Consider the following 25,535-nt stretch of genomic DNA (forward strand, 5'->3'; position numbering starts at 1 on the left):
AAGGAACAAACTGCTGATTTGCCCAATATTATGCATGGATCTTAAAGGTGTTTTGGTCAATGAAAGGAGCTGGGCCTCAAAGGCCACATAATATATGATCACACTTGCATGAAATTCTGGAAAAGGTAAAATTGTAGGGACAGAAAATATATCAGTAATTGCCAGGGGGCTGGGATGGAGAAATTACTGATTTCCAAAGAGGAAGATAAAGGAATTTGGGGGGTAATGGAGCTGTTAAGTGAGAAAACATGGTGGTGGTTGACAAACAACTGTCTGTATTTGTTAAAACTATAAGAACTGTAGGGGCTTCCCAGGTGGTGCCAGTGGTAAAGAATCCTCCTGCCAATGCAGGAGACTTATGAGACGAAGTTTCAATCCCTGGGTTGGGAAGATCCTGGAGAAGGAAATGGCTACCCTCTCCAGTATTCTTGCCTGGAGAATTCCATGGACAGAGGAGCTTGGTGGGTTACTATCCATTGGGTGTGTAAAGAGTCAGACACGAAAGAGTACACACGCACACGCGCACACACACACACACACACACACACACGAGAACGGTAAACCACAGAGTCAACTTGACTGCATGTCAAATGATAAAAACCATCACCCAGGAGGTGGGGAGAACCCAAGAAGGCATACAGACTGTGACAAAGGAGTGTAACTGTACAACAGATGAACGCCATAACCACACTGAAGAGGGCGGGAAGAAAGAGGGTGACCTGAGTCACCCTGGAAGAGGGTTCTGACTGAATGCTCTAAGGAAACAGACAGGAAGAATGCTGTACCCACGTTGGTCATATTTTTTCCTTTAGCAGGGTGTATGCATTATCAGTTCTGAGACTACTTTCCGTGTATACTAGAGTCATCAAGAAAATACATTGCTGGTGAGAGCCAGGCTCCCTTCCTATCAGAGAAAGAAATTGGTAAAAAGAAAAAAGAAAAAGGTATAATCATACTATACCTTTACTATAATCATGACCCTTATGGTGCTGGACTGGTATCCAAGACTTAATTCAGTGTGAATTTTCATAGATACAGGAGATATGTGTGCATGTGTGCACAATACATATATCCATATGTATATGTATATATATGGAAGGATGAAAAGTAGGAGGGAAGAAGGGATGGAAGGAGAGAAGGAGGGAAGGAATGAAGGAAAAAAAAGAAAAGGAAGTATCAATACACTGTTGAAATACCTGCTGTGTTCCATTGCTTATCTCATGTGACCTTGGAAACTCCAAGGGGAATTTCAATTTCCACAACATGAATTTCCTGTAGAAAGACTCACTGCTAATTTTGAAGCGCTATACAGTTAAGCCTGAAACAATGGGTTGGGGTTGGGTGGTGGGGGGTTGAGGCACCAGCCTTCCCTACCGTGGAAAATCCATGTATAACCTGTAGTTGACCCTCCAGGAACTCAGTTCCTCTGTATTCACTGTTCCGCATCCATGTGTTTTTCATCCGGCCCTGGATAGTGTAGTATTTACCAGTCATAGAAACCTGTGTGTAAGGGGACCCGAGCAGTTCAAACCCAGCAACTGTATGAGAGCTGGATGACATCAGGAGAGGTTACTCACCAAACCAGACGGTATTAGCTCTTCTGTGCTGCCGCTTTCCCGCCTGCTGCCCGCCTCCATTCCTGCTCCAGGCCGCACACACTCGGAGCTTCCTTCCCCCCTTGGCCTTCTCTCAGCTGTGATTCACAGGAAGTAAGCGTCCAGGGCAAGGGAGTGAGAGTGGATCTCTGCGTGTTCTGCTCTGAATCCTGTAACCCACACTCCCAAGTTCAGCCCAGAGCACTGAGCCCACCAGGGTCCAGCCCACCTGGACCCACAGAAATGCCACCAAGGTGACATTACCCCAGGCCAACCAAAACCAGAATGCAAGTGAGTCGCTTGCATTTATGAGGATGCCACTGAATAATCAAAGTACATTTATTTTTTAATTACTAGTCAGAATCATGAGAGAGAACTCTTATGTGATAGAAACAGTAGTAAAATACAGTACACAGCAATGTCGTTTGAATGATATCAAAGACAAACGGTACATCAGCACATGAAAAACAGCCACTTTAACTACAAAGATGAAGAAATTTAATAGGAAATTTTGTTACTAAGAAAAATATATGTCCCATATCTTTATTACATACTGTACAAAATAAAATATTGCACCTATAAGTCATATAAAAATATATACAAAGAGTATTGTACAAATGCTCTCTCTTTTAACTTAAAAACCTCCAGCAATCAAATGTGATTGGTGATGAACACCTCAGGGGCTGGCGTGTCCTCGTCACATCCCCCACCCACTCCCCACCGCCACACCCTCCAGTACAGTAGCGCTCATCCAGGTGTCGGTGAGGCTGCAGTGACAAGAGCTGCGGTGCTCAGGATATGGCAGGGACTCAGCAAGCTTGTCCAGACACACCCAAAGCCAGAGCCCACTGTTCACTTACGTGTGGCCAGGGACTAGGGCCAGCACACCTGCCTCAGCAGACTCTGCTGCCACAGGCCGCAGGCAGCTGTGACCCTGAAGAAAGACGGATGACCACTTATTTGGGGCTGGGTGCCAACTAATGCCGTAACTGGTAAGATGGAAGGAAAGAGCCCCCTAACCAAATCAGCTTTAGAACATATAACATTTGCTCCAAACTTCATCTTCACTCTGACACCATCACTGACCCCAAACCCAAACCCAAACCAACTCTGACCTAACCCTAATACATAAAGTCAACTGCAGCCTCAACCCCAACTTAGCTTCCATTCTCAACTAACCTAACCCTGAAATTAAAACCAACCCTAAACTTACCAAACCCCAACTCTAACCCCTCATCCTAACTGTACATTACAGCTCAACCCTAATTCACTTTGGATTCACTGAAAAATCAGTTCAAACTAAAACAGTTATTTACTATAAATGACTCTGGTCAGCTATCATGTTTCGTAGTTACATTACTTTCTTACAATTTTTCCAAAATAAAAATCCTTAGGAATATTATTTTCTGCATAAATTAGGTCTTATAAGACTTTGATTTTCTGTTTGTGTGCAAGAGAATAGTGCTTAGAAAAGTCTCATTCACAGCTCTTAAAAGGATGCTTTGAATATACTTCAAAATCAGTAGACAAGGTGGACTTTCCCTCTCCTTTGAATTCTAAGATACCTCATTCGGTCACACATTTCCTTCCACAGTTGGGAAACGGCAGCCATGTTTACTCTGTGTTTCCTTCCACAGGTTCTCTTAAGAGCGAGGACAAGGCGCCATTCCCCCCAGGACCTCTGGGTCAGTCAGGGTTACAAACCTGTCCAGAGTGACTCTCTCACAGACGACATGTTAACAATCCATAGAAATGCCATCAGAGTCAACATCTTAACGACTAGTGGCCAGAGCTTCTAAAACATAGATGCCTTATCAACCTGCTGCAACCCTAGAATTGAGAGAAGCCATCAGCTGCTGTGTTTCCCAAGTCTTCAGGATGTCCCACTCTGTGCTAGTCTACAAACAATAGGAAGAGCCAGCTAGTGACAGTGCACTGGTGACCTTGGGGGTCTCCCAAGGTCCCAAGGGCAATGGCGTGCCTGCTACTTATGGGATTTTATGTTAGTCCTGGAATATATCACTTAAAAGAGTTAGAATTAAAAACCAGTCATGGGGACATGACAGCATCCAATGTTAACAGTGGTGATTTGCATTGACTTCAGTTTGATCGTAGAATCGAGAGACTTTTAGAGAAGTATTACACATGTTTTGGAACAAGCTACATGGGGGAAAAAGAGCTTTTACATTTTTGTTTTACCTTCACAGCAGCATAATGACCCCCACAAAGTTTTATCCTTCTTGACACGACTGACAGCACCTTCGTTTGTAGCGGTCTAATGAACACAAATGAAGATGCTTTACAAACGTACAGTAGTGAGTTGTGTCTGTGCAGTCTCCTGAAAAAAAAAAATATATACATATCCATTTAACACGGAGCTCATTAGAGACCTAGTTTTATGAAAAGTAGAAACAGATTACACAGTGAAGCAAAGTAACTAGGCTTGGGTTAGAGTCATTGCTCTGCACTAGAGTCAGAAGCGCCCTGAGGGCTTCCCTGGTGGCTCAGTGGATAAGAATCTGCCTGACTGTGCAGGAGATATGGGTTCAATCCCTGGTCCGGGAAGAACCCACATGCCATGGGGTAACTAAGTCTATGAACCACATGGGCCTATGCTCTACTGACTGGGAGCCGCAACTACTGAGCCCACGTACCCTAGAGCTCATGCTCCGCAACAAGAGAAGATATTTCAATGAGAAGTCTGTGCACTGCAACTGGAGAGTAGGACCCGCTTGCCACAGCTACAGAGAAAAAGCCTGTGCAGCAACGAAGACCCAGTGCAGCCAAAAATAATAGATAAATAAATAACATTAAAAAAAGAGTGCCCTGGACCCACTTCTTAGCTGGGCCAGGTGGCTTCTTGCTGCCCTGTGGGGACTTCAGATCCCTCGGGCCACCTGCTCCTCTCACTAGCTTTGGGGGTGTCATGGACCCTGGGAAAGACTTACCAAAGCTATGGACATGCTTTCTAGAAAAATATGTACATGATTCCATTTCACATAGAACTTCAGGACACTGGAATGCCTGCCCAACCCCATCCGGGGAAGCCCTGGCAGAGGGGCTGAGACTCCAGGCAGGCGGAATTCTGTGGAGAGGTGATCGGTGTCTGCGAGAAGGCCACTGGTCACCACTCCCTCAACTGTTTTTTCTCTAAAGAACACCGAGCTACACCCACATCAAAGCAGCTACTTCCCCAACATTCCAAGATCCCACACCCGTTCAGAATGACCCTATGGATGAGACCCTGAAGGTTGGCTCCCTGAGGTCAGGTTAGGACAAAGTTTGGGGGCGGCTGTGATACCTGCGAGGGGTACGTACTGTCACAGGAAGGCCCTAGGCAATGCTGCCAGGAAGCGGGTTTCTTCCCTGGTGCACAGCGTGTCTTAGTCACCGGCTTGCAGCTCCCTGGGTGGACACAGTCAACTTTCCGAGACTGGAAGCCTCGGCCACAGGCTGTGGTGCAGGGCTTCCAAGGGCCTGCACGCCAACATGCGTCACAAGCTCCCAACAAGCAGTTCCTCTGAATGATGGGTCTGTGATGAAAAAAAAAAAACAAACAAAACAATGGAAAATGGGAGAAGTCTGGGATCAACTCTTTCACTGTACCAACTTTTCAATGTATGAAAGGTCTGACAGTTAGGACCTTATTCACTGATTTGCACTGTTCCTGGCGGACTAAGCAAAGAGGTGGAGGAATCCGGACCTTAATGAAGGCAAGCAAAGCACATGTTTCCATGAGCCTCTGACACCCATTCAAGGCCTGCACCCCAAAAGGCCACTCTCCAGAGAGAACAAGATAGCAGAGGAATAGATGGGCATGGAGTACCTCTCCACGGATATATCAGGAACACACAAAAGTATTCAGACACAAAAGTGCCTGCAGAACACCAGCTGAGAGTGGACAGGAGTACCTGACAAGAGGAAAAGAATATATCAGTTCAGTTCAGTTGCTCAGTCATGTCCGACTCTTTGCGACCCCAAGAATCACAGCACGCCACGCCTCCCTGTCTATCACAAACTCCCAGAGTTTACTCAAACTCATGTCCATCGAGTCAGTGATGCCATCCAGCCATCTAAAGAATATACAGAACCATGCAAAACTCAGTAGGATGAAGAAACTAAGGGAAAAAAACTGAAGTGTTAGTAAGACTGGACCTGCCCTTACCTGCCGTTAGCGCATGCGGGAAATGAAGCAGGAGGCAGGGGTCCCATCCCCACATCGGGGCAACTGTCTGAGTCAGAGGAGAAACGTTTAAGGTTGAGAGTGAAACAGCTGATCTGTGGCAGCCTAAATGGAATGAGAATCAGACAGTCCTTGCCACAGCCATACACACCCTGGACAGGGATGCAGGTCCCCTAGAAGGTGCAGCAGCTGGGAGCTGGAGTTTAGGGATTGTGGAGCAATCCCAGATCGAGGGCTGCTGTTGACTGCGGAGAGATGGAGTGAGGGGAGGTGAGGGAGGAGATTGTGGTGGGAAATGCCTGTGGAGGAAAGCCAGGCAGCCATGGAAGCAAGGCGATACTGCTGAGTCACGCGTAGAGGATGGAGCCACCACCATAGCCTCTCTATCCCCACACGCCAGCATCAGCAGCAGAATAATAGAGAGGCTGGTCTGTCAAATGCCTAACACACTGAACTACAGTGTAGGACCCCAGCCAGGGTGCCCCTTTAAGTGTCTGATGTGCCCATCTACACTGTAGGAGCCCAGCCGGGGTGTCCCTTTAAGTGTCTGATGTGCCAGTCTACACAGTAGGACCCCAGCCAGGGTGCCCCTTTAAGTGTCTGATGTGCCCATCTACACTGTAGGAGCCCAGCCAGGGTGCCCCTTTAAGTGTCTGATGTGCCAGTCTACACTGTAGGACCCCAGCCAGGGTGCCCCTTTAAGTGTCTGATGTGCCAATCTACACAGTAGGACCCCAGCCAGGGTGCCCCTTTAAGTGTCTGATGTGCCAGTCTACACACTAGGACCCCAGCCAGGGTGCCCCTTTAAGTGTCTGATGTGCCCATCTACACTGTAGGACCCCAGCCAGGGTGCGCCTTAAAGTGTCTGCTGTGCCCATCTACACTGTAGGACCCCAGCCAGGGTGCCCCTTTAAGTGTCTGATGTGCCAATCTACACAGTAGGACCCCAGCCAGGGTGCCCCTTTAAGTGTCTGATGTGCCAATCTACACAGTAGGACCCCAGCCAGGGTGCCCCTTTAAGTGTCTGATGTGCCCATCTACACAGTAGGAGCCCAGCCAGGGGGGGCCCCTCTGTGTGCCTGACATGCTGAACAACGGAGAAGGACTCCAGGCAAGGGAGCCCTCTAAGTGCCTGAACCAGTGGAGCCACGGAGAAGACTGGCCAAAGAGGCCTTCTGACTGCCAGCTACAACAGGCTTGAAGAAAGACTCTGAGAGGGCCATAACTCCTGTGGAAGAGTCCATGCCCCTGCACACCTGGCACCACCAGGGTCCCCACAAGCCAAGCTGCTGCGCCTCCTTCATGCTCAGCTCTCACTGGCACAGAGCTGCCACAGGCAGAAAAAGTCTTGTGTCTGTGCACACAGGGTCGCTTTGGTTGTGTCCGACTCTTTGCGACCCTGTAGACTGTGGCCTGCCAGGCTTCTCTGTCAGGGAGGGGTGTTCTCCAGGCAAGAATACTAGAGCGTATTGGCCAATAGTGGTTGCAATACCCTTCTAGAGCGCTATATTTTCTGCTGCCTTAGCCACCAATTCCCCTGAGTACCTGGTGCTGCCAGAACGCCTGCGACCCAAGTAGCTGCACCACCTCCACACCTGGCCCTCACTGGGGCAGACCCAAGTCCTCCAGGGCAACCTCAGGAGCAAACCCCAGTGGAAGACCCACATGCAGAGGTGGAAATAAAACCACAATTGAAACCCAGGGGCAGTGTGGCTAAGGAAGAAGACCCAAAACCTTCCCACCAGCTGTACAAGCTGCAGATTAAATTCACACAATTAGGCAGATTCTGTGTCTATGGAATATATAAAAGGTCATTGAGAGCTCCCACAGAAGAAAATGCACTAGTTCTGATAGCTGTGGACATTGGAGGCAAGAACACACAGTAGAAGGACCAGATTAGAATCTGAGCTGCCCCCATAGCAGGCCCAGAGATCAGCACAGTGTTAGAGGGCATCCCAGGGAGGTGGGGTGGACTGTGACTCCCAGCGAGGGAAAGGACTCTGACAGCAGGGACTCAAGAAAAACTCATGTTTTGACTTGTTCTGTCAATTCTTTTGGATTTTTTTCTCTTTTTTTCCTCCCCGCCCCCCCATTGTAGTTGTCGGTTTTATTGGCACTATGAAATCTAATAAGCTTTTGAGGGTTTTTTTCCCCTCAGTCACATTTTTTATTGTTGTTATAAACCTCTGCCTCTACGTTGGGCTTTTGCAGTTCTGTGGAGCTTTGCTTTTTTTTTTTTTTTTTTTGCCTCTTTTCTCTTTTTTTTTTTTTTAATTTTTTAAACCTATTATTATTTTTTCTACATTTATTCCTTTGTTTGCTTTTCCTACTGTTCTTTGCCCCTTGCAGTTAATCTTTAATGTATATAAATCTTTTACATCTACCTCTATCTAACTTTGCATATCTATTCTTTCTTTCTTTTCTTTCTTTCCTTTCCTCTCAACATTTTGTTAGTTTTATTTTCATTGCTTTATTCTCCAACTGGCACCTTGCTTTAGTTTAGTTTTCCAGTTTGTGCTTTAGTGATTTTTGTTCTTAATTGGTAGATATAATTTTTGGTTTCCTTTGTTTGCAGGATCAATTTATTGTACCTTATTTTTGTTGGATGGTTTTGATTTTGGTCATGGGTGTATATGTATATGTGTATATTCCATTATTTTAATTATTATTTGCCTGATTTTGTAACTGCAGTTTGTCTGGGATACATCTTTGGTTTCTCATTTTTGGATATTTGTTTTAATTTCACTTAATGCTGTAACAAACCACTTGCGGAATCTTCATTCCTGACCAGAGATCAAGCCCTGAGCCTTTAGAGTGGAAGCACTGACTCCAAGACCCTAGACTACCAGAGAACTAACTCTAGGGAGTATCAAATAGTGAGAACTCACACAAAGGAAACCACTTGAATACCAAACCTGGCATCACCCAACCACCAGATGAGGTTCTTCAGGATTACCACCTCACTCAGCCTTGCCAATCAGAGGAAAAACAAATAAACAAACAAACAAAAAACTCAGCACAAATCTCACCCTATACGAAGCTTACACAAACCACTGAACCAACCTTAGGAGGGAAGAGACCAAAAGGAAGAAACAATTCAGCCTTGAAGCCTGGGAAAAGGAGACCTCAAACATAATAAGTTAAAAAAATAATGAAAAGGCAGAGAAATACTACACAAATGAAGGAACAAACTAGAAACACAGAAGTCTAAATAAATGAAGATGAAACAGGCAAACAACCTGAAAAATAATTCAGAAACAATGATAGTAAAGATGATCATAAACTTTGAAAACAGAATGGAGAAAATGCAAGAATCAATTAACAAAGATCTAGAAGAATTAAAGAATAAACATTCCAACAACACAATTACTGAAATTAAAAATACTCTAGAAGGAATCAATAGATTCCTGAAGCAGAAGAATGAATCAGTGAGCTGGAAGATAAAATGGTGGAAATAACTTCTGAAGAGCAGAATAAAGTAAAAAGAATGAAAAGAACTGAGGATAGTCTCAGAGACTTCTGGGACAATAAAAAATGCACCAACATTCAAAGTATAGGGGCCCCAGAAGAAGAAGAGAAAAAGAAAGGGTATAAGAAAGTTTTTGAAGAGATTATAGTTGAAAATATCCCCCAAATGGAAAAGGAAATAGTCAATCATGTCTAAGAGGCATAAGAGTCCCATACAGGATAAACCCAAGGAGAAACACACCTAGACACATACTAATCAAACTAACAAAGACTAAACACAAAGAAAGAATATTAAAAGCAGCAAGGGAGAAGCAACAAGTAACATACAAGGGAAACCCCATACACTTAACAACTGATCTTTCAGCAGAAACTCTGCAGGCCAGAAGGGAATGGCAGGATATATTTAAAGTACTGAAAGGAAAAAATCTACAGCCAAGATTACTGTACCCAACAAGGATCTCATTCAAAATTAATGGAGAAATAAAATGCTTTTCAGACAAGCAAAAGTTAGGAGAATTCAGTACCACCAAACCAGCTTTACAACAAATGTTAAAGGGACTTATATAGTCAAGAAATACAAGAGAAGAAAAAAGATCTACAAAATCAACCCCAAACAATTAAGAAAATGGCAATGGGAACATATATATCAATAATTACTTTAAAAGTAAACAGAGTAAATGCTCCAACCAAAAGACACAGACTGGCTGAATGGATATAAAAACAAGACCCACATATATGCTGTCTACAAGAAACTTCAGACCTAAAGACACATATAGACTGAAAGTGAGAGGATGGAAAAATATATTCTATGCAAATGGCAAGCACAAGAAAGCTGGAGTAGCAATCCTCATATCGGACAAAATAGACCTTAAAATAAAGAAGATTACAAGAGATAAGGAAGGAAACTACATAATGATCAAGGGATCAACCCAAGAGGAAGACGTAACAATTGTAAATATCTATGCACCCAACACAGGACACCTCAGTACCTAAGACAAACACTAACAGAAATAAAAGGAGAAATTGACGTTAACATAATGATAGTAGGAAACTTTAACACCCCATTCACACCAAAGGATAGATCATCAAAACAGAAAATTAATAAGGAAACACAAGTCTTAAATAATACATTAGATGAGATGGATCTCATTGATATCTTCAGACATTCCATCCAAATGCAGAAGGATACACCTTCCTCTCAAGTGCACATGGAATATTCTCCAGGATAGACCACATTTTGGGTCACAAATCAAACCTCAGTAAATTTAAGAAAACTGAAATTGTACCAAGCATCTTCTCCAACCACAATGCTATGAGATTAGGTATCAAGTACAAGGAAAAATTTGTAAGAAACACAAACACATAGAGATTAAACAACATGTTTCTAAACAACCAACAGGTTACTGAAGAAATCAAAAGGGAAATAAAAAAATTTCTAGAAACAAATGACAATGAAAACATGACAACTCAAAACCTATGGGATACAGCAAAAGTAGTTCTAAGAGGGAAGTTTATAGCAATACAATCCTACCTCAAGAAATAAGAAAAACATCGAATAGACAACCTAACTTTACACTGAAAATGACTGGAAAAAGAACAAAAAAAGCCAAAAATTAGTAGAAGGAAAGAAATCATAAACATCCGAGCAGAAATAAATGAAAAAGAAATGAAAGAAACAATAGTAAAGATTAATAAAACTAGAAGAGGGTTATTTGAGAAGATAAAATTGACAAGCCTTTAGCCAGATTCATCAAGAAAAAAAGGGAGAAGAATCAAACCAACAAAACAAGAAATGAAAAAGGAGAGGTTACAACAGATAATGCAAAAATACAAAGGATTATAAGAGACTATTATGAACAACTATATGGCAATAAAATAGATAACCTGGAAGAAATGGATTCTTAGAAAAGTTCAATCTTCCAAGACTGAACCAGGAAGAAACAGAAATTATGAACAACCCAATTACAAGCATTGAAATTGAAGCTGTGATCAAAAACCTCCCCAAAAACAAAAAGCCCAGGACCAGATAGCTTCACCGCAGAATTCTATCAAACATTTAGAGGAGAGCTAATGCCTATCCTTCTGAAACTCTTTCAAAAAATTGCAGAGGAAGGAATATTTCCAAACTCTTTCTACAAGGCCACCATCACCCTGATACCAAAACCAGACAAAGACAACAGAAAAAAGAAAACTACAGGCCAATATCACTGATGATCATAGATGCAAAAGTCCTCAACAAAATTTTAGCAAACAGAATTCAGTAACACATCAAAAAGGTCATACACCATGATCAAGTTAGTTTTATTCCAGTAATGCAAGGATTCTTCAATATAAGCAGATCAATCAATGTGATACACCATGTTACAAATTGAAAGATAAAAACCATATCATCTCAATAGATGCAGAAAAAGCCTTTGACAAAAATCAGCACCGATTTATGACTAAAACTCTTCAAAAAACGGGCATAGAAGGAACCTACCACAACATAGTAAAGGCCATATATGATAAGCCTACAGCAAACATTATTCTCAATGGTGAAAAACTGAAAGCATTCTCCCTAACATCAGGAGCAAGACAAGGGTGTCCACTTTCACCACTATTATTCAACATAGTTCTGGAAGTCCTAGCTACAGAAATCAGAGAAGAAAAAGAAACAAAAGGAATCCAGATTGGAAAAGAAGTAAAGCTCTCACTGTTTGCAGATGATATGATACTGTACATAGAAACCCTAAAGATAGTATCAGAAAATTACTAGAGCTAATCAATGAATTTAGCAAAGTTGCAGGATACAAAATCAATACACAGAAATCACTTGCATTTCTACATACTAACAATGAAGAATCAGAAAGAGAAATAAAGGAATCAATCCCATTCACCATTGCAACAAAAACAATAAAATATCTATGAATAAACTTACCTAAGGAGAAAAAAGAACTGTACACAGGAAATTATAAGACACCAATGAAAGAAATCAAAGATGACATAAACAGATGGAGAGATATTCCATGTTCCTGGGTAGGAAGAATCAATATTGTGAAAATGCCAAATACTATACTGCCAAATACAATCTACAGATTCAATGTGATCCCTGTCAAATTACCAATGGCAATTTTCACAGAACTAGAACAAAAAATTTCACAGTTCATATGGAAACCCAAAAGACCCCAAATAGCCAAAGCAGTCTTGAGAAAGAATGGAGCTGGAGGAATCAACCTTTCTGACTTCAGATTATACTACAAAGCTACAGTCATCAAGACAGTATGGTACTGGCACAAAAACAGAATTATAGACCAATGGAAAAAGATAGAAAGCCCAGAAATAAACCCATGCATCTATGGGTACCTTATTTTTGACAAAGGAGGCAAGAATATACAATGGGGCAAAGACAGCCTCTTCAATAAATGGTGCTGGGATAACTGGACAGCTACACATAAAAGAATGAAATTAGAACAATTCCTAACACCATACACAAAGATAAACTCAAAACAGATTAAAGACTTAAATGTAAGACCAGAAACTATAAAATTCTTAGAAGGAAACATAGGCAGAACACTTGATGATATAAATCAAAGCAACATCCTCTATGACCCACCTCCTAGAGTAACAGAAATAAAAACAAAAGTAAACAAGTGGAACCTGATTAAACTTAAAAGCTTTTGCACAGCAAAGGAAACTATAAGCAAGGTGAAAAGGCAACCCTCAGAATGGGAGAATATAATAGCAAATGAAACAACTGACAAAGGATTAATTTCCAAAATATACAAGCAGCTCATATACTCAATGCCAGAAAAACAAAAACCCAAACAAAAAGTGGGGGAAAGACCTAAACAAGACATTTCTCCAAAGAAGACATACAGATGGCTAACAAACAGATGAAAAGATGCTCAACATCACTCATTATTAGAGAAATGCAAATCAAAACTACAATGAGCTATCACTTGTAACCAGTCAGAATGGCCATTATCAAAAAGTCTGCAAACAATAAATGCTGAAGAGGGTGTGGAGAAAAGGGAACCCTCCTGCACTGTTGGTGGGAATGTAAATTGATACAGCCACTATGAAAGACAGTATGGAGATTCCTTAAAAAACTAGGAATAAAACCACCATATGACCCAGCAATCCTACTGCTAGGCATACACCCTGAGGAAACCAAAATTGAAAAAGACACATGTATCCCATTGTTCATTGCAGTACTATTTACAATAGCTAGAACACGGAAGCAACCTAGATGTCCATCAACAGAAGAATGGATAAAGAAGTTGTGGTACATATACACAATGGAATATTACTCAGCCATAAAAGGAATGCATTTGAATCAGTTCTGATGAGGTGGATGAATCTAGAACCTATTATACAGAGTGAAGTAAGTCAGAAAGAGAAAGATAAATATCATATTCTAACAGATATATATGGAATCTAGAAAAATGGTACTGAAGAATTTATTTACAGGGCAGCAATGGAGAAACAAACATAGAGAATAGACTTATGGACATGGGGAGAGGGGAGGAGAGGATAAGATGTATGGAAAGAGTAACATGGGAACTTACATTACCATATGTAAAATAGATAGCCAAGAGGAATTTTCCATATGGCTCAGGAAATTCAAAGAGGGGCTCTGTATCAATCTAGAGGGATGGGATAGGGCAGGAGATGGGAGGGAGGTTCAAAAGGGAGGGGATATATGTATACCTATGGCTGATTCATGTTGAGGTTTGACAGAAAATAACAAAATTCTGTAAAGCAATTATCCTTCAATAAAAATATAAATTTGAAAAAATGACTTGGGGAAAAAAAAAAGACCACTCTCCTGAGGAGTTGGAACAGTCGGTTCAGGTGAGGAAGAGGACACTGATACATTTGTTAACAAGCTACGGTGTGTCTGTATAAGCACTTGAAATATATTCCGGTATGAGTATGAACTTGTGGGTGAGCCATCATGCCCATTACGGGAAGGGCCTGAGCTTACACTGAGGACACACTATCACTTGGGCACTGGACCAACCCACTTCTTAGCTGGGCCAGGCGGCTTCTTGCTGCCCTCGGCGAACGTCACAGTCTGGCAGGCCACCTGCTCCGCTTGTGCTGACAGCAGCACTAGCTCTGTGGGCACCATGGACCCCAGGGAACACTCGTCAAAGCTATGGATCTGCTCTCGAGAAGAAGACATATGTGATTCCATTTTGGTAGTGAGACCTTTTGGGAAGAAGGATCTGCCTCTAGTTGCCTCACCCTTTAAAGCAGATCAGAAAGTTAATGAACCTCTGCTTTTGTTGTTGTTGTCAGAAAGGGTCCACTGTGTGTGTATATTTATGTGTATAACCATGCACCCAAGAACTTTCCAAATACTTTTCCACTGACTCATTTATTCCTCACAACTATCCTACATAGTAGGTACTTAATTTTTATTAATGAAGTATCAGTGATTTGCAATATTATGTCAGTTTCAGATGTACAACAAGGGCTTCCCTGGTGACTCATATAGTAAAGAATCTGCCTGCAAAGCAGGAGACCTGGGTTTGAGCCCTGGGTTGGGAAGATCCCCTGGAGAAGGGAATGGCAACTCACTCCAGTATTCTTGACTGGAGAATCCCAGGGACAGAGGAGTCTGGTGGCCTACAGTCCATGGGGTTGCAGAGTCGGACACAGCTGAGTGAGTAAGCACAGCACAGGACAGCACATTCCCTGTGCTGTATATCACACCCTCGTATCTTGTTTATTTTATACCTAGCAGTTGACACCTCTTACATCTCCTACTCCTATCTTGCCCTTCCTTCACCCCTCTCCCCATTTGGTAACCACTAGCTTGTTTCTCTATCTACGAGACTGTTTCTGTTTTAGACATACATGTGTTTCATTTCTTAGATTCCACATACAAGTGATATCATATGGTATTTCTCTTTCTCTGTCTGATGACTTGCTTTACTAAGCATATGTACACTCCAGGTCTATCCAAGATGTTGCAAATGGCAAAATTTCATTGTTTATGGTAGAGTACCATTTCATTGTATGCCATTCATATACACACATAAACACACACCACAACTTCTCTTTACTCATTCATTTGTTGATGGCTACTTAGGTTGTTTCCACATCCTGGCTATTACAAATAATGCTGCTATGAAAATTGGGGTGCATATATTTTTTCTTTAAATTTTGAATTTTTTATTGGAGCATAGCCGATTAACAATGTTGTGATGGTTTCAGGTGAACAGCAAAGGGACTCAGCCACACATACACATATATCCATTCTCCCCCAAACTCCTCTCCAATCCAGGCTGCCACATAACACTGAGCAGAGTTCCCTGTGTGGTTCAGTAGCACATCATCTTTTTGAATTAGTGTTTTCATTTTCTTCAGGTTTATACTCAGCACTGGAATTGCTAGATCATCTGGCAGTTCTTTTTAAGGACTCTCCATATTGTTTTCCATAGTGGCTGCACTCATTTACATCCCCACTAATAGTGTATGAGGGCTCCTTTTCTCTCATCCTCACCAACATTTATTATTTGGTGTCTTTTTGACAATAGACCTTCTAATAGGTGCAAGGTGATGTCTCATTGTGGGTTTGATATACATTTCTCTGATGATTAGTGATGTTCAGCATCTTTTCATGTGCCTGTTGAATGCTCTCTGATTACTGAAAAGATATTTACCCTGGAGGGTGAGCCACCTCAGAGGACCCATTTTGGGGTATCTGTTGTTCTCTAGGGCAGAGCTCCTGGAACTAACGTATTTGTATCACATGAAAATATCTCCCCATCCCCAAAGATGACTGGAAGAGGGCCCTAACCTGAGCTAGTTGTCACTGTCTTTCTCCCAGGAGTTTGGAAGTTGCTGGAACAACTTGAAGGCTGGAGTAGCAGTGGCCATACTCTGCCACAAGGCCCAGGGAAGTAGAAAAAATAACATTCTGCAGAGATGAGAAGAGAAACGACCCTAATGACTTCTCATTTCATGGTGACAGTCCCTCCTGAGGTTTCACAGCATCATCCCTTTGGATTGGGATGTTTTTGTGTTCCTATAAAAGCCTTCTTATCCAAACACATAATCTATAAGGAGTGAGAAACACCACTGGGAATGTGATAAGATGGAGAAAATTCTGATAACCTGAACTTCTCAAAGAGAGTGTGTGTGCCTGCTAAGTTGCAAGAGTATTATACATAGTTGGAAGCAATACTTTGATTAGCAAGTAGGGGGAAGACTCCATCAAAGGGTTTACTTAAGCAATATTGTCACATCAAACTGATTATAAGATTTATAAGAGGAAGAGGGATGAGGGTTTCCTGTTAAATGGAGGGTTTTTGTTTTCCCCTTATGGGGCCAAAACTTGGGTTCCTTTAGACAACAGGACAGAGATAGAGTACTCTTCAGCCATCCCTTACATAGAGACCAACGTTTCTACTAAAAAGAGTTGAACCAACATTCCAAGAATATTCAGAGGATACATTTTAAAAGATACCAAATTGTTGTATCTAAGAATGGCTGTCCTATCTTAAGAACTCTCCCACTATCTTTGTATAAATCATTCCAAGTTGACTTTTGTTTCCAGCCCACAGGACCTTAGTTAATACAGCTACCTTTTCTGCTTCAATAGAAGACAGAGTCAGTGGGAAGTTAGAAGAAACTATTCAGCTTCCTAAATACACAAGATGATACAGGAACATTGAGCTGGACACCAGTGAAGATGCTGAAATCCAAGAGGCTGGCCACTTGAGAACCCAGTAAAAGAATGCAAGATTGCTCCAGCAGAGAGCATTGCTTCCTCATGGCCATGGATGGGACTGCAGACGGTGATGCCTGAGCTGGGGGGTTCACAGTCTGTGTCCCAACACTGAGCACACAAGTGGAGCTCATATGTTTTTCTATGTAAAACATGAAAGCAGAAACGGCAGCAGAAATCACAAAGTAACCCTGTTTCTAGTCTTTCTCAATTTCTCATTCCTCTTCAGTCCAGCTCTGCTCCTGCCTCAAATAACCCCTTTCATCATCAGCCAGATGGCACTACTGATTCTGTAGGGCAATAGATTTCAAGTCTGCCTTATTATCATAAGTATGTAGGCAGCTTAAAAAAGATGTAGATTCAGAAAGAATTTTTAAAAAAGACAAAAGAGATGTAGATTGCCAGCTTCCATTCCCTTCCAAAGATTCTAATTCATTAAGTCCCAAATTCTAATTCATTAAGTCCCAATTGAGAGCCCAAGAATCATTATTTTAAAGAAAATTCCCAGGGAATTCTGACTTGTGGCTGAGGTTAGGAATTACTGCTCTGGGGAACTGTCTCGGTCCTCAGCATTTCCTCAGATCCTCATGTTGTCTTCTCACCTCTATGTGGGCTAGTTCTACCCTGATAATTCTCACTCCCTTTAAAACTCTTTCCACAATGGAAGCCACACCTCTCAAACTCTTCCCAGGGTCAATAAAAGAGGCTAGCAGACACCCCGCTCACCACTGATTCTCTACCCATGGCAACGAAGAATGTTCAGTTCAGTTCAGTCGCTCAGTCATGTCAGACTCTTTGCCTTTCAGTTCTTTTCCATATCTCTTTCTCCAAAACCCTACTTAGTCAGGTACCTTCTTGGCAGATCTTTCCATGCCTTGTTGTCCTCTCTATTACCATGAATATTTTTTTTGCTTCCTGTTTTGGCTGCCAAAAAGTAGCTGGAAAGAGAATGGCATACTCAAGGAACTGAAAGAAGGACAGTGTGGCTGGAACACAAAGAGTGAGACAGAGTGAGGGTTTGGATGAGGCTGTGTAGGGAGGTGGGATTTGACTGTGCAATATTTTATAAGCCACATAGTCAATTTTGACAACCTTTGCCCTAAGAAAAGTGAAGCCTCTGAAGTGTTGTTAATCTAGCAGGGAGATGGGTGTGGGGATGGTAAAATCAGATTTGCATTTTGGAATCGATTACTCTGGCTACAGTATGGAGCCTGGGTTAGAAAGGATCATGGGTGGATGGAGGGAGATTAGTAGGATGGCTTGGCCAAACAGATTGGTGGTAAAGAAGGAAAGACGTGGATCGGTTAGAGAAAAAAACACAAAGAGCCAAAAGTCAAACAAAACAGAAAAGTACAAATTACATTAAGATATAAATTTTCATCCATTAGATTGGCAAAATTTTTACAACATTAGAAATCTATAAAGTTGGTAGAAAGGGGGACTCTCATATACTCTTGGTAGAGACATTTTGATAGTAATTTAGCAGTATCCAGATGAGCATGTCAGTCAATTTAAGTCCATATCTAAGATCTATCCTATAACAGTATTACGCTTTAGGCATAAAGATATATATTCCAGGATGTTTACAGCAGCATTTGTTTGCAAGAGCAAAAAAATGGAAACAATTAAATGTCCATCAGCAATGGACAAGAATGAGGTAACAGTAAATACAACAATTTAAAAGAATGAAGTGACCCTTATGTACTCAGATGGGGAAAAGTCAATAACATATTGATCAGTAGGAAAAAAAAACAAGTTTCATAAAAAATATTTCTGGTTTATTATAAAGAAGGCACAAACCAGGTGTGTTTGTAATATAAATATATCTTTGAGCATGCAAAGTAAAACATTTGGGATGATACATATCAATCAGTGTGTGGTCTCTATCTTCTGAACAAAATTGGAAACTAGGTTTTCTGTTGAGAATCAGGGTGGCTGTTCTGAACATTTTCCATTCGAGGAGAATGGTTCTGGCTGGAATTATGTTGGGAATAGGAAATGCAGCTGACACTACATCGACAAAACATAGTGAAGGCTCAAAATGGAAACTGAGCCAATGGTCAGGGTCATCTCATTTTCCCCAGCAACTCATGATGTGGAGGAGGAAGGAAGAGCCATAGAGTGAGAATCTGCTATGATTCATGCTGCTAAGTGCTTTACACTAAACCAATTCATCAAAACCTCCCAGGCACAAGACAATCTACAGAATGGGAGAAAATATTTGCAAATGACACAACCAATAAAGGCTTAATTTTCAAGATGTACAAAGAGCTCATACAACTCAACAACAACAATAAAAAACCTATCCAAAAATAGGCAGAAGACCTAAATAGATATTTCTCCAAAAAAAAAAAAAAATACAGATGGCCAATAAACACAGGAAAAGGTACTCAACATCCCTAATTACTAGAGAAATGCAAATCAAAATTACAGTGAGGAACTACCTCACACCAGTCAGAATGATCATCATTAAAGAGTCTACAAATAAATGCTAGAGAGGGTGTGGAGAAAAGGGAACCCTCCTACCCTGCTAGTGGGAATGCACACAGGTGCAGCCACTGTGGAAAACAGTACGGAGGTTCCTCAGAAAACTAACAAGAGTTACCATATGATCCAGCAATCCCACTCCAGGGTATAAAATGGACAAACTGAAAGTCAAAAGGATACATGCATCCCAATGTTCATAGCATCACTATTCACACAACCAGACATGGAAATGACCTAAGTGTCCATTGACAAAAGAATGGATGAGGATGTAGTACATATATACAATGGAATACTACTCAGCCACAAAAAAGGATGGAATAATGCCATCTGCAGTGACATGGATGCAACTAGACATTATCATACTAAGTGAGATGTCAGAAAAAGAAAGACAAATACCATGTGATATCACTTATGAGTGGGATCTAAACAATGACACAAATGAACCTACATATGAAACAGAAACAGAATTAGTGACAGAACAGACTGGTGTTTGCCAAAGGAGAGGAGGTTGGGGGAGGGACTGAGTGGGAGGCTGGTGTTAGCAGACGTAAGCTTTTATATACAGCATGGATAAACAAGTTCCTAATGTGTAGCACAGAGAACTACATTCAATATCCTATGATAAACTATAATGGAGAAGAATTTTAAAAAAGAATGTGTATATATGTATAACTAAATCACTTGGCTGTAGAGCAGAAATTAACACACACTTGCATCAGTCAACTACACTTCAATTAAAAAACAACTTCCCAACCATAATTTGACATGGACAGTAATACCCCATTGAAGATTAGGAGCTCAGAAAGTTCAAAGTTACACCAAGAAGAGAGTGGCGGAACTCCAGATTCCATTGGTGGCCTTCTCGGCTCTCTCCTCACTTTCTCTGGCTGGAGCATGTTCTGCTAGGGTGGTGGAGCCACCAGATGGAAGGCGTCTGGATCTCAGAGTGACCTCAGGGAGCAGAGCTCTTCTACCCTCTAAGCCATCTACCAGTTCAGACTTTTATACTGGACAGAAGCAATCTTCTTGTGTAAGCCCATCAACAAGATAACAGTTTACTTTATTCTCTGTCAACTCACTGTACCAACATCCTAATCAAACAGTTTCTAAACAGAGGAATAAATTTAGAATAATCGAAAACACTAGGATCCAGATTTAATCTGTAAATTAAAAAGAACTGACGAATTTGGAAAACTCAGCAGTGGCCATGGGACTGGAAAAGGTCAGTTTTTATTGCAATCCAAAAGAAGGGCAATGCCAAAGAATGTTTAAATTATTGTACAATTGTGCTCATTTCACATGCTAGGAAGGTTATGCTCAAAATCCTTCAAGCTAGTCTTTAGTAGTCTGTGAACTGAGAACTTCCAGATGTACCGGTTTGGTTTCGAAGAGGCAGAGGAACCAGAGATCGAATTGCCAACATTTGTTGGATCATAGAGAAGCCAAGGGAATTCCAGAGAAACTTCTACTTTTGCTTTCCTGGTAGCTCAGATGGTAAAGAATGTGCCTGCAATGCAAGAGACCCGGGTTCGATCCCTGAGTCAGGAACATCCTCTGGAGAAGGGAATGACAGCCCACTCCAGTATTCTTGCCTGGAAAACCCCACAGGCAGAGGAGCCTGGCAAGCTACAGGCCATGGGGTCGCAAAGAGTCACACGTGACCGAGTGACTGACACTTCTACTTCTTTGCTTCATCGACTATGCTAAAGCCTTTGATTGTGTGGATCACGTGGATCACAACGACCTGTGGAAAATTCCAAAAAGAGAAGAGAATACCAGACCACCTTACCTGTCTCCTGAGAAGCCTGTAAGTGAGTCAAGAAGTAATAGAAAGAACATGAAACAACAGACTGGTTCTAAATTGGGAAAGGAGAAAGTCAAGGGTGTATATTGTCACCCTGCCTCCTTAACTTATACATAGAGTCCATCATCCAAAATGCCAGGCTGGATGAAGTACAAGCTGGGATCAACAATGCTGGGAGACATATCAACAACCTCAGATATGCAGAGGATACCACTCCACTCTAATGGCAGAAAGTGAAGAGGAACTGAAGAACCTCCTGATAAGGATGAGAGAGCAGAGTGAAAAAACTGGCTTGAAACTCAACATTTAAAAGCCTAATAAGATCATGGTGTCTAGTCTCATCACTTCATGCCAAAGAAGGGGAAAAGTGAAAGCAGTGACAGATTTTCTTTTCTCAGGCTCCCAAATCACTGTGGATGATGACTGCAGTCATGAAATTAAAAGATGCTTTCTCCTTTGAAGGAAAGCTATGACAAACCTAAACAGCATATTAAGAAGTGGAAACATCACCTTACCAACAAAGTCCGTACAGTCATAGCTATAGTTTTTCCAGTAGTCACATACCAATGTGAGAACTGGACTGTAAAGAAGGCTGAGCACTGAAGAACTGATGGTTTCAAATTGCGATGCTTTTCAAGGGAAGACTCTTTCCAGTCCCTTGGATTGCAAGGAGATCAAACCAATTAAAAAATTTCCTAAAGGAAACCAATTTCCTAAAGGAAATCAAGGTGATGAGATGGTTAGAAAGAATCACTGACTCAATGGACATGAATTTGAGCAATCTTTGGGAGATCTGAAGGACAGGGCTTCCCTCACAGACTGCATGCTGGTCCATGGGGTTGCAAAGAGTCAGACATGCCTTAGTGATGGAACAGCAAGAGCATAACAAACACCACGGAGGATGGCACCATAAGAAATCATAATTGAACTGTGCATTATAAGAGGTAGTGTATGGGAGGGATGATGCCATTTTCAGACATCACAGTGCTTATCTGAGGTGGGAGAGGTTGTGTGCTGCCCTAGGGTGGGGCCAGTACCTCTTTGTGTCATCACAGCTGGACTCAGAACTGTTGGGGTGCTGACAAATTATGTGATGCTGCTGCATCCTCACAATGCGACCCAGGCAACGTCCAGGACACTGAAACGAAAGCACAGTGCATATAAACAACCTTGTGAGAAACTTCCCTGCTGGTCTGCTGGTGAAGACTCTGTGTTCCCGATGCAGGGGGCACGGGTCTGATCCTTGCGTGGGGAACTAAGATCCCGCAGGCAGTGAAGCATGGCCAAAATAAATAAAAACTGATCTTAAAAAATTAAAAGAAAACAACCTTGTGAGCTCATCGTGCTGGGGTACCCAGACCATGTGCTGTGGCACCGTTGCCAGAGGCCAGCTACAGGGGGTTAGCTGGCCAAAGGAAAGTTGTTGTTCAGTTGCTCAACAGTTTCCGATTCTTTGTAACCCCATGAACTGCAGCAGGCCAGACTTCCCTGTACTTCACCATCTCCCGGAGTTTGCTCAAACTCTTGTCCATTGAGTTGGTGATGCCATCCAACCATCTCATCCTCTGTTGCCCCCTTCTCCTCCTCCTGCCCTCAATCTTTTCAAGTATCAGTGTCTTTTCCAATGAATCGGCTCTCTCCATTAGTGGCCAAAGTATTGGAGCTTCAGCTTCAGCACTGGTACTTCCAGCAAATATTCAGAGAAGGTAGGGAGGAGGGAAGCCCAGCTGTAAGGATCAGATTGCCCTCCTTCAGAGCCAAACAGCTACCTAAGTTTCCTTTCATCCTCTTTTCCTCCTCAGAAACTGAGACCGCCCCTGGGGAGAAGGAGGGAAAAGCACAGGGCCAATCCCTAATTGACCAGGTTAACATTCAGAAATCACTGTGCTTAAAAGCATATGCTACAGCCAAGTTTGTGCTTCCCTGCTTAGAGCAAAAATGGAGGCTTGTGTGTAGGGGTGAGCTGAATTATAGGAAGAAAATTAACATTCAGCTCTTAAATTTTTCTGTACTAATAACCCATATCAATTTTTTCTTGTCATTTGTTTTATGCTTGAAAAGGTCTTTCCCATCCTGGTAGTTCTATTCCCGTTTAATGACTACACTGAAGCACTTTAACTAAGGCAGAATTTATTCTGTTGTATGCTGTGAGTTTGGGCTCTCATTTTATTTATTCCTCTTAAATTAGTTGACCACTTTCTCTCTTATACAATTGCTTTTTAAAATTTTCCAGCAACATTATTGAGATACAATTCACATAGCCTAAAAGTCACTGTTCAATGTATATAGTTTACAGTAAATCCCCTACATATGAAACTTCAAGTTGAGAGGTTTCAAAGATGCAAATGTGCTCCTGTATGTCAGCTATCGTAACTGTACTACTGTACTTTTTCAAGGTCCTGTAACGTAAGATGAAGAATGTTTTATTTTGTGTTTGCTTTTTATGTGTTATTTGTGTGAAAAGTATCATAAACCTATTATAGTGCAGTACTCTATAGCCAATTGCGTTTGTTGGGTACCAAGGCTAACCTTGTTGGACTTAGAAACAGGCCTAGAAACAAGTTCCCTTTCATGTATATGATTTTTAAATATTTTCTCCCACTCTGTGGGCTGTCCACGTTCTTGATCACATCCCTTGTAGCAACAAAGCTTTAAATTTTCATGTAGTCCCATTTATCTATTTTGGTTGTTGTTGTAGCTTGTTTTTTGTATCATATCTGAGAACCGTCTCCTAATCCAAAGCATGAAGATGTATGGCTACAGAGTTTCTTCAAAGGGCTTTATTGCTCTAGCTCTTAAATTTAGGTCTCTGAAAAATTTTGAGTTAATGCTTTTTTTTTTTTTTCGAGTTAATGCTTTGTATACCTTATATGCTAGGAGTCCAAGTTCATTCTTTTGCATTTGCATATTCAGTTGTCCTTCACCAATGAGGAAGAAATTGTTCTTCCCGCATTGAATTGGTATTGTCACTCTTGTAGAAAATCAATTGACATAGATATATGGATTTGTCTCTAGACTTCCAATTCAATTTCATCAATCTATGTGTCTATGCTATGTTAGCACCATGTCGTTGTTCAGTCACTAATCACATCCGACTCTTTGCGATCCCATGGTCAGTGTGGACTGCAGCCTGCCAGACTCCTCTGTCCGTGAGATTTCCCAGGCAAGAACACTGGAGTGAGTAGATGCAGGGATCAAACCCGAGTCTCCTGCATTAGCAGGTGGGTTCTTTACTCCTGAGCCACCAAGGAAGCCGAAGTTAGTACTGCACTGTCTTGATTATTATTGTCTTGTAGTAAGTTTTGAAACTGACATGTCTGAGCCCTCTAACTTTGTTCTTTCTCTAGATTGCTTTGGCTAACCTGGGCCCTTTATATTTCCACATGAATTTTAGGATCAGCTTGCCAATTTCTGCAAAGAAGCTGGGGTTTTGATAAGGACTGTGTTGAATCTGTAGATCAATTTACTGTCAGGTGGGGGAAATTCCCTGGAGAAGAGAATGGCTACCCACTCCAGTATTCATGCCTGGAGGATGCCATGGATACAGGAGCCTAGTGGGCTACAGTCTATGGGGTCACAAAGAGTCGGACACGACGAAGCAATCAACACATTCTTTAATGTCCTTAAAAAAAAACTTTCTGTAGTTTTATAGTGTTCATTTTTTAAAAACTCTTCTTCCCTCTATGATTAACTGCTTTTGGACTTTAAACTCATTTTAAATGGGTCTGTTTCAGTCCTTTTATTACACTGCACGACCTAAGTATGTTCTGCACTGATGCTGCACTGTTTTACTTAACAACAGTTTTGCAGGACACTGTGACATCAGATTAGGAAAGTCTTTCTATACTCCTATCGATTTGCTTTTCTGAAAATCTCTTGTCCTCACTCACTCTCCCATATGAAAGTAAAAATCATATGAGTTTCCGTGAAAAGAATTCTACAGCAATTTGAATTGGAAGTATATGTTCAGGTTGATTTAAGGGAATGGGCTCCTTTATAGCACTCACAGTACCTTTGCTTATCCAAATTTTCTGTTATGTGTTTCAACAATATGTTGTATTTTTCTTTGTGGGTTCGGCGAGGATTAATTTTATGTGTCACTTCTCATCCGTACCTGGCGAAGTGACATTTTAATGAGGTTTGGACTTAGAATTGATGTTTGAATGGTTTAAGAATTCTGAGGATGTTGAAGTAAAAGAACAAAATTAGAACATTTCCTAACACCACATACAAAGATAAACTCAAAATGGATTAAAGACCTAAATGTAAGGTCAGAGA

At 41.6% G+C, this 25,535-nt stretch overlaps 1 protein-coding gene across 1 annotated transcript in view; it reads right to left on the reverse strand.

Annotated features, from left to right (window-relative positions):
- Positions 1–1,920: 1,920 nt before the first annotated feature.
- Positions 1,921–25,535, reverse strand: part of ADAMTSL3 (ADAMTS like 3) — a 371,458-nt gene continuing 347,843 nt past the window's right edge. Inside the window, exons 26-28 of the mRNA XM_061158827.1 lie at positions 22,295–22,395; positions 4,897–5,128; positions 1,921–3,933 (exon numbers count right to left, since the gene is read on the reverse strand). Coding sequence (XP_061014810.1) covers positions 3,895–3,933; positions 4,897–5,128; positions 22,295–22,395 — 372 coding nt within the window. The 3' untranslated portion in view covers positions 1,921–3,894. The remainder of the gene's footprint in view (positions 3,934–4,896; positions 5,129–22,294; positions 22,396–25,535) is intronic.

The sequence above is a fragment of the Dama dama genome, chromosome 13 (assembly GCF_033118175.1).
Source record: "Dama dama isolate Ldn47 chromosome 13, ASM3311817v1, whole genome shotgun sequence".
Classification (NCBI taxonomy): domain Eukaryota; kingdom Metazoa; phylum Chordata; class Mammalia; order Artiodactyla; family Cervidae; genus Dama; species Dama dama.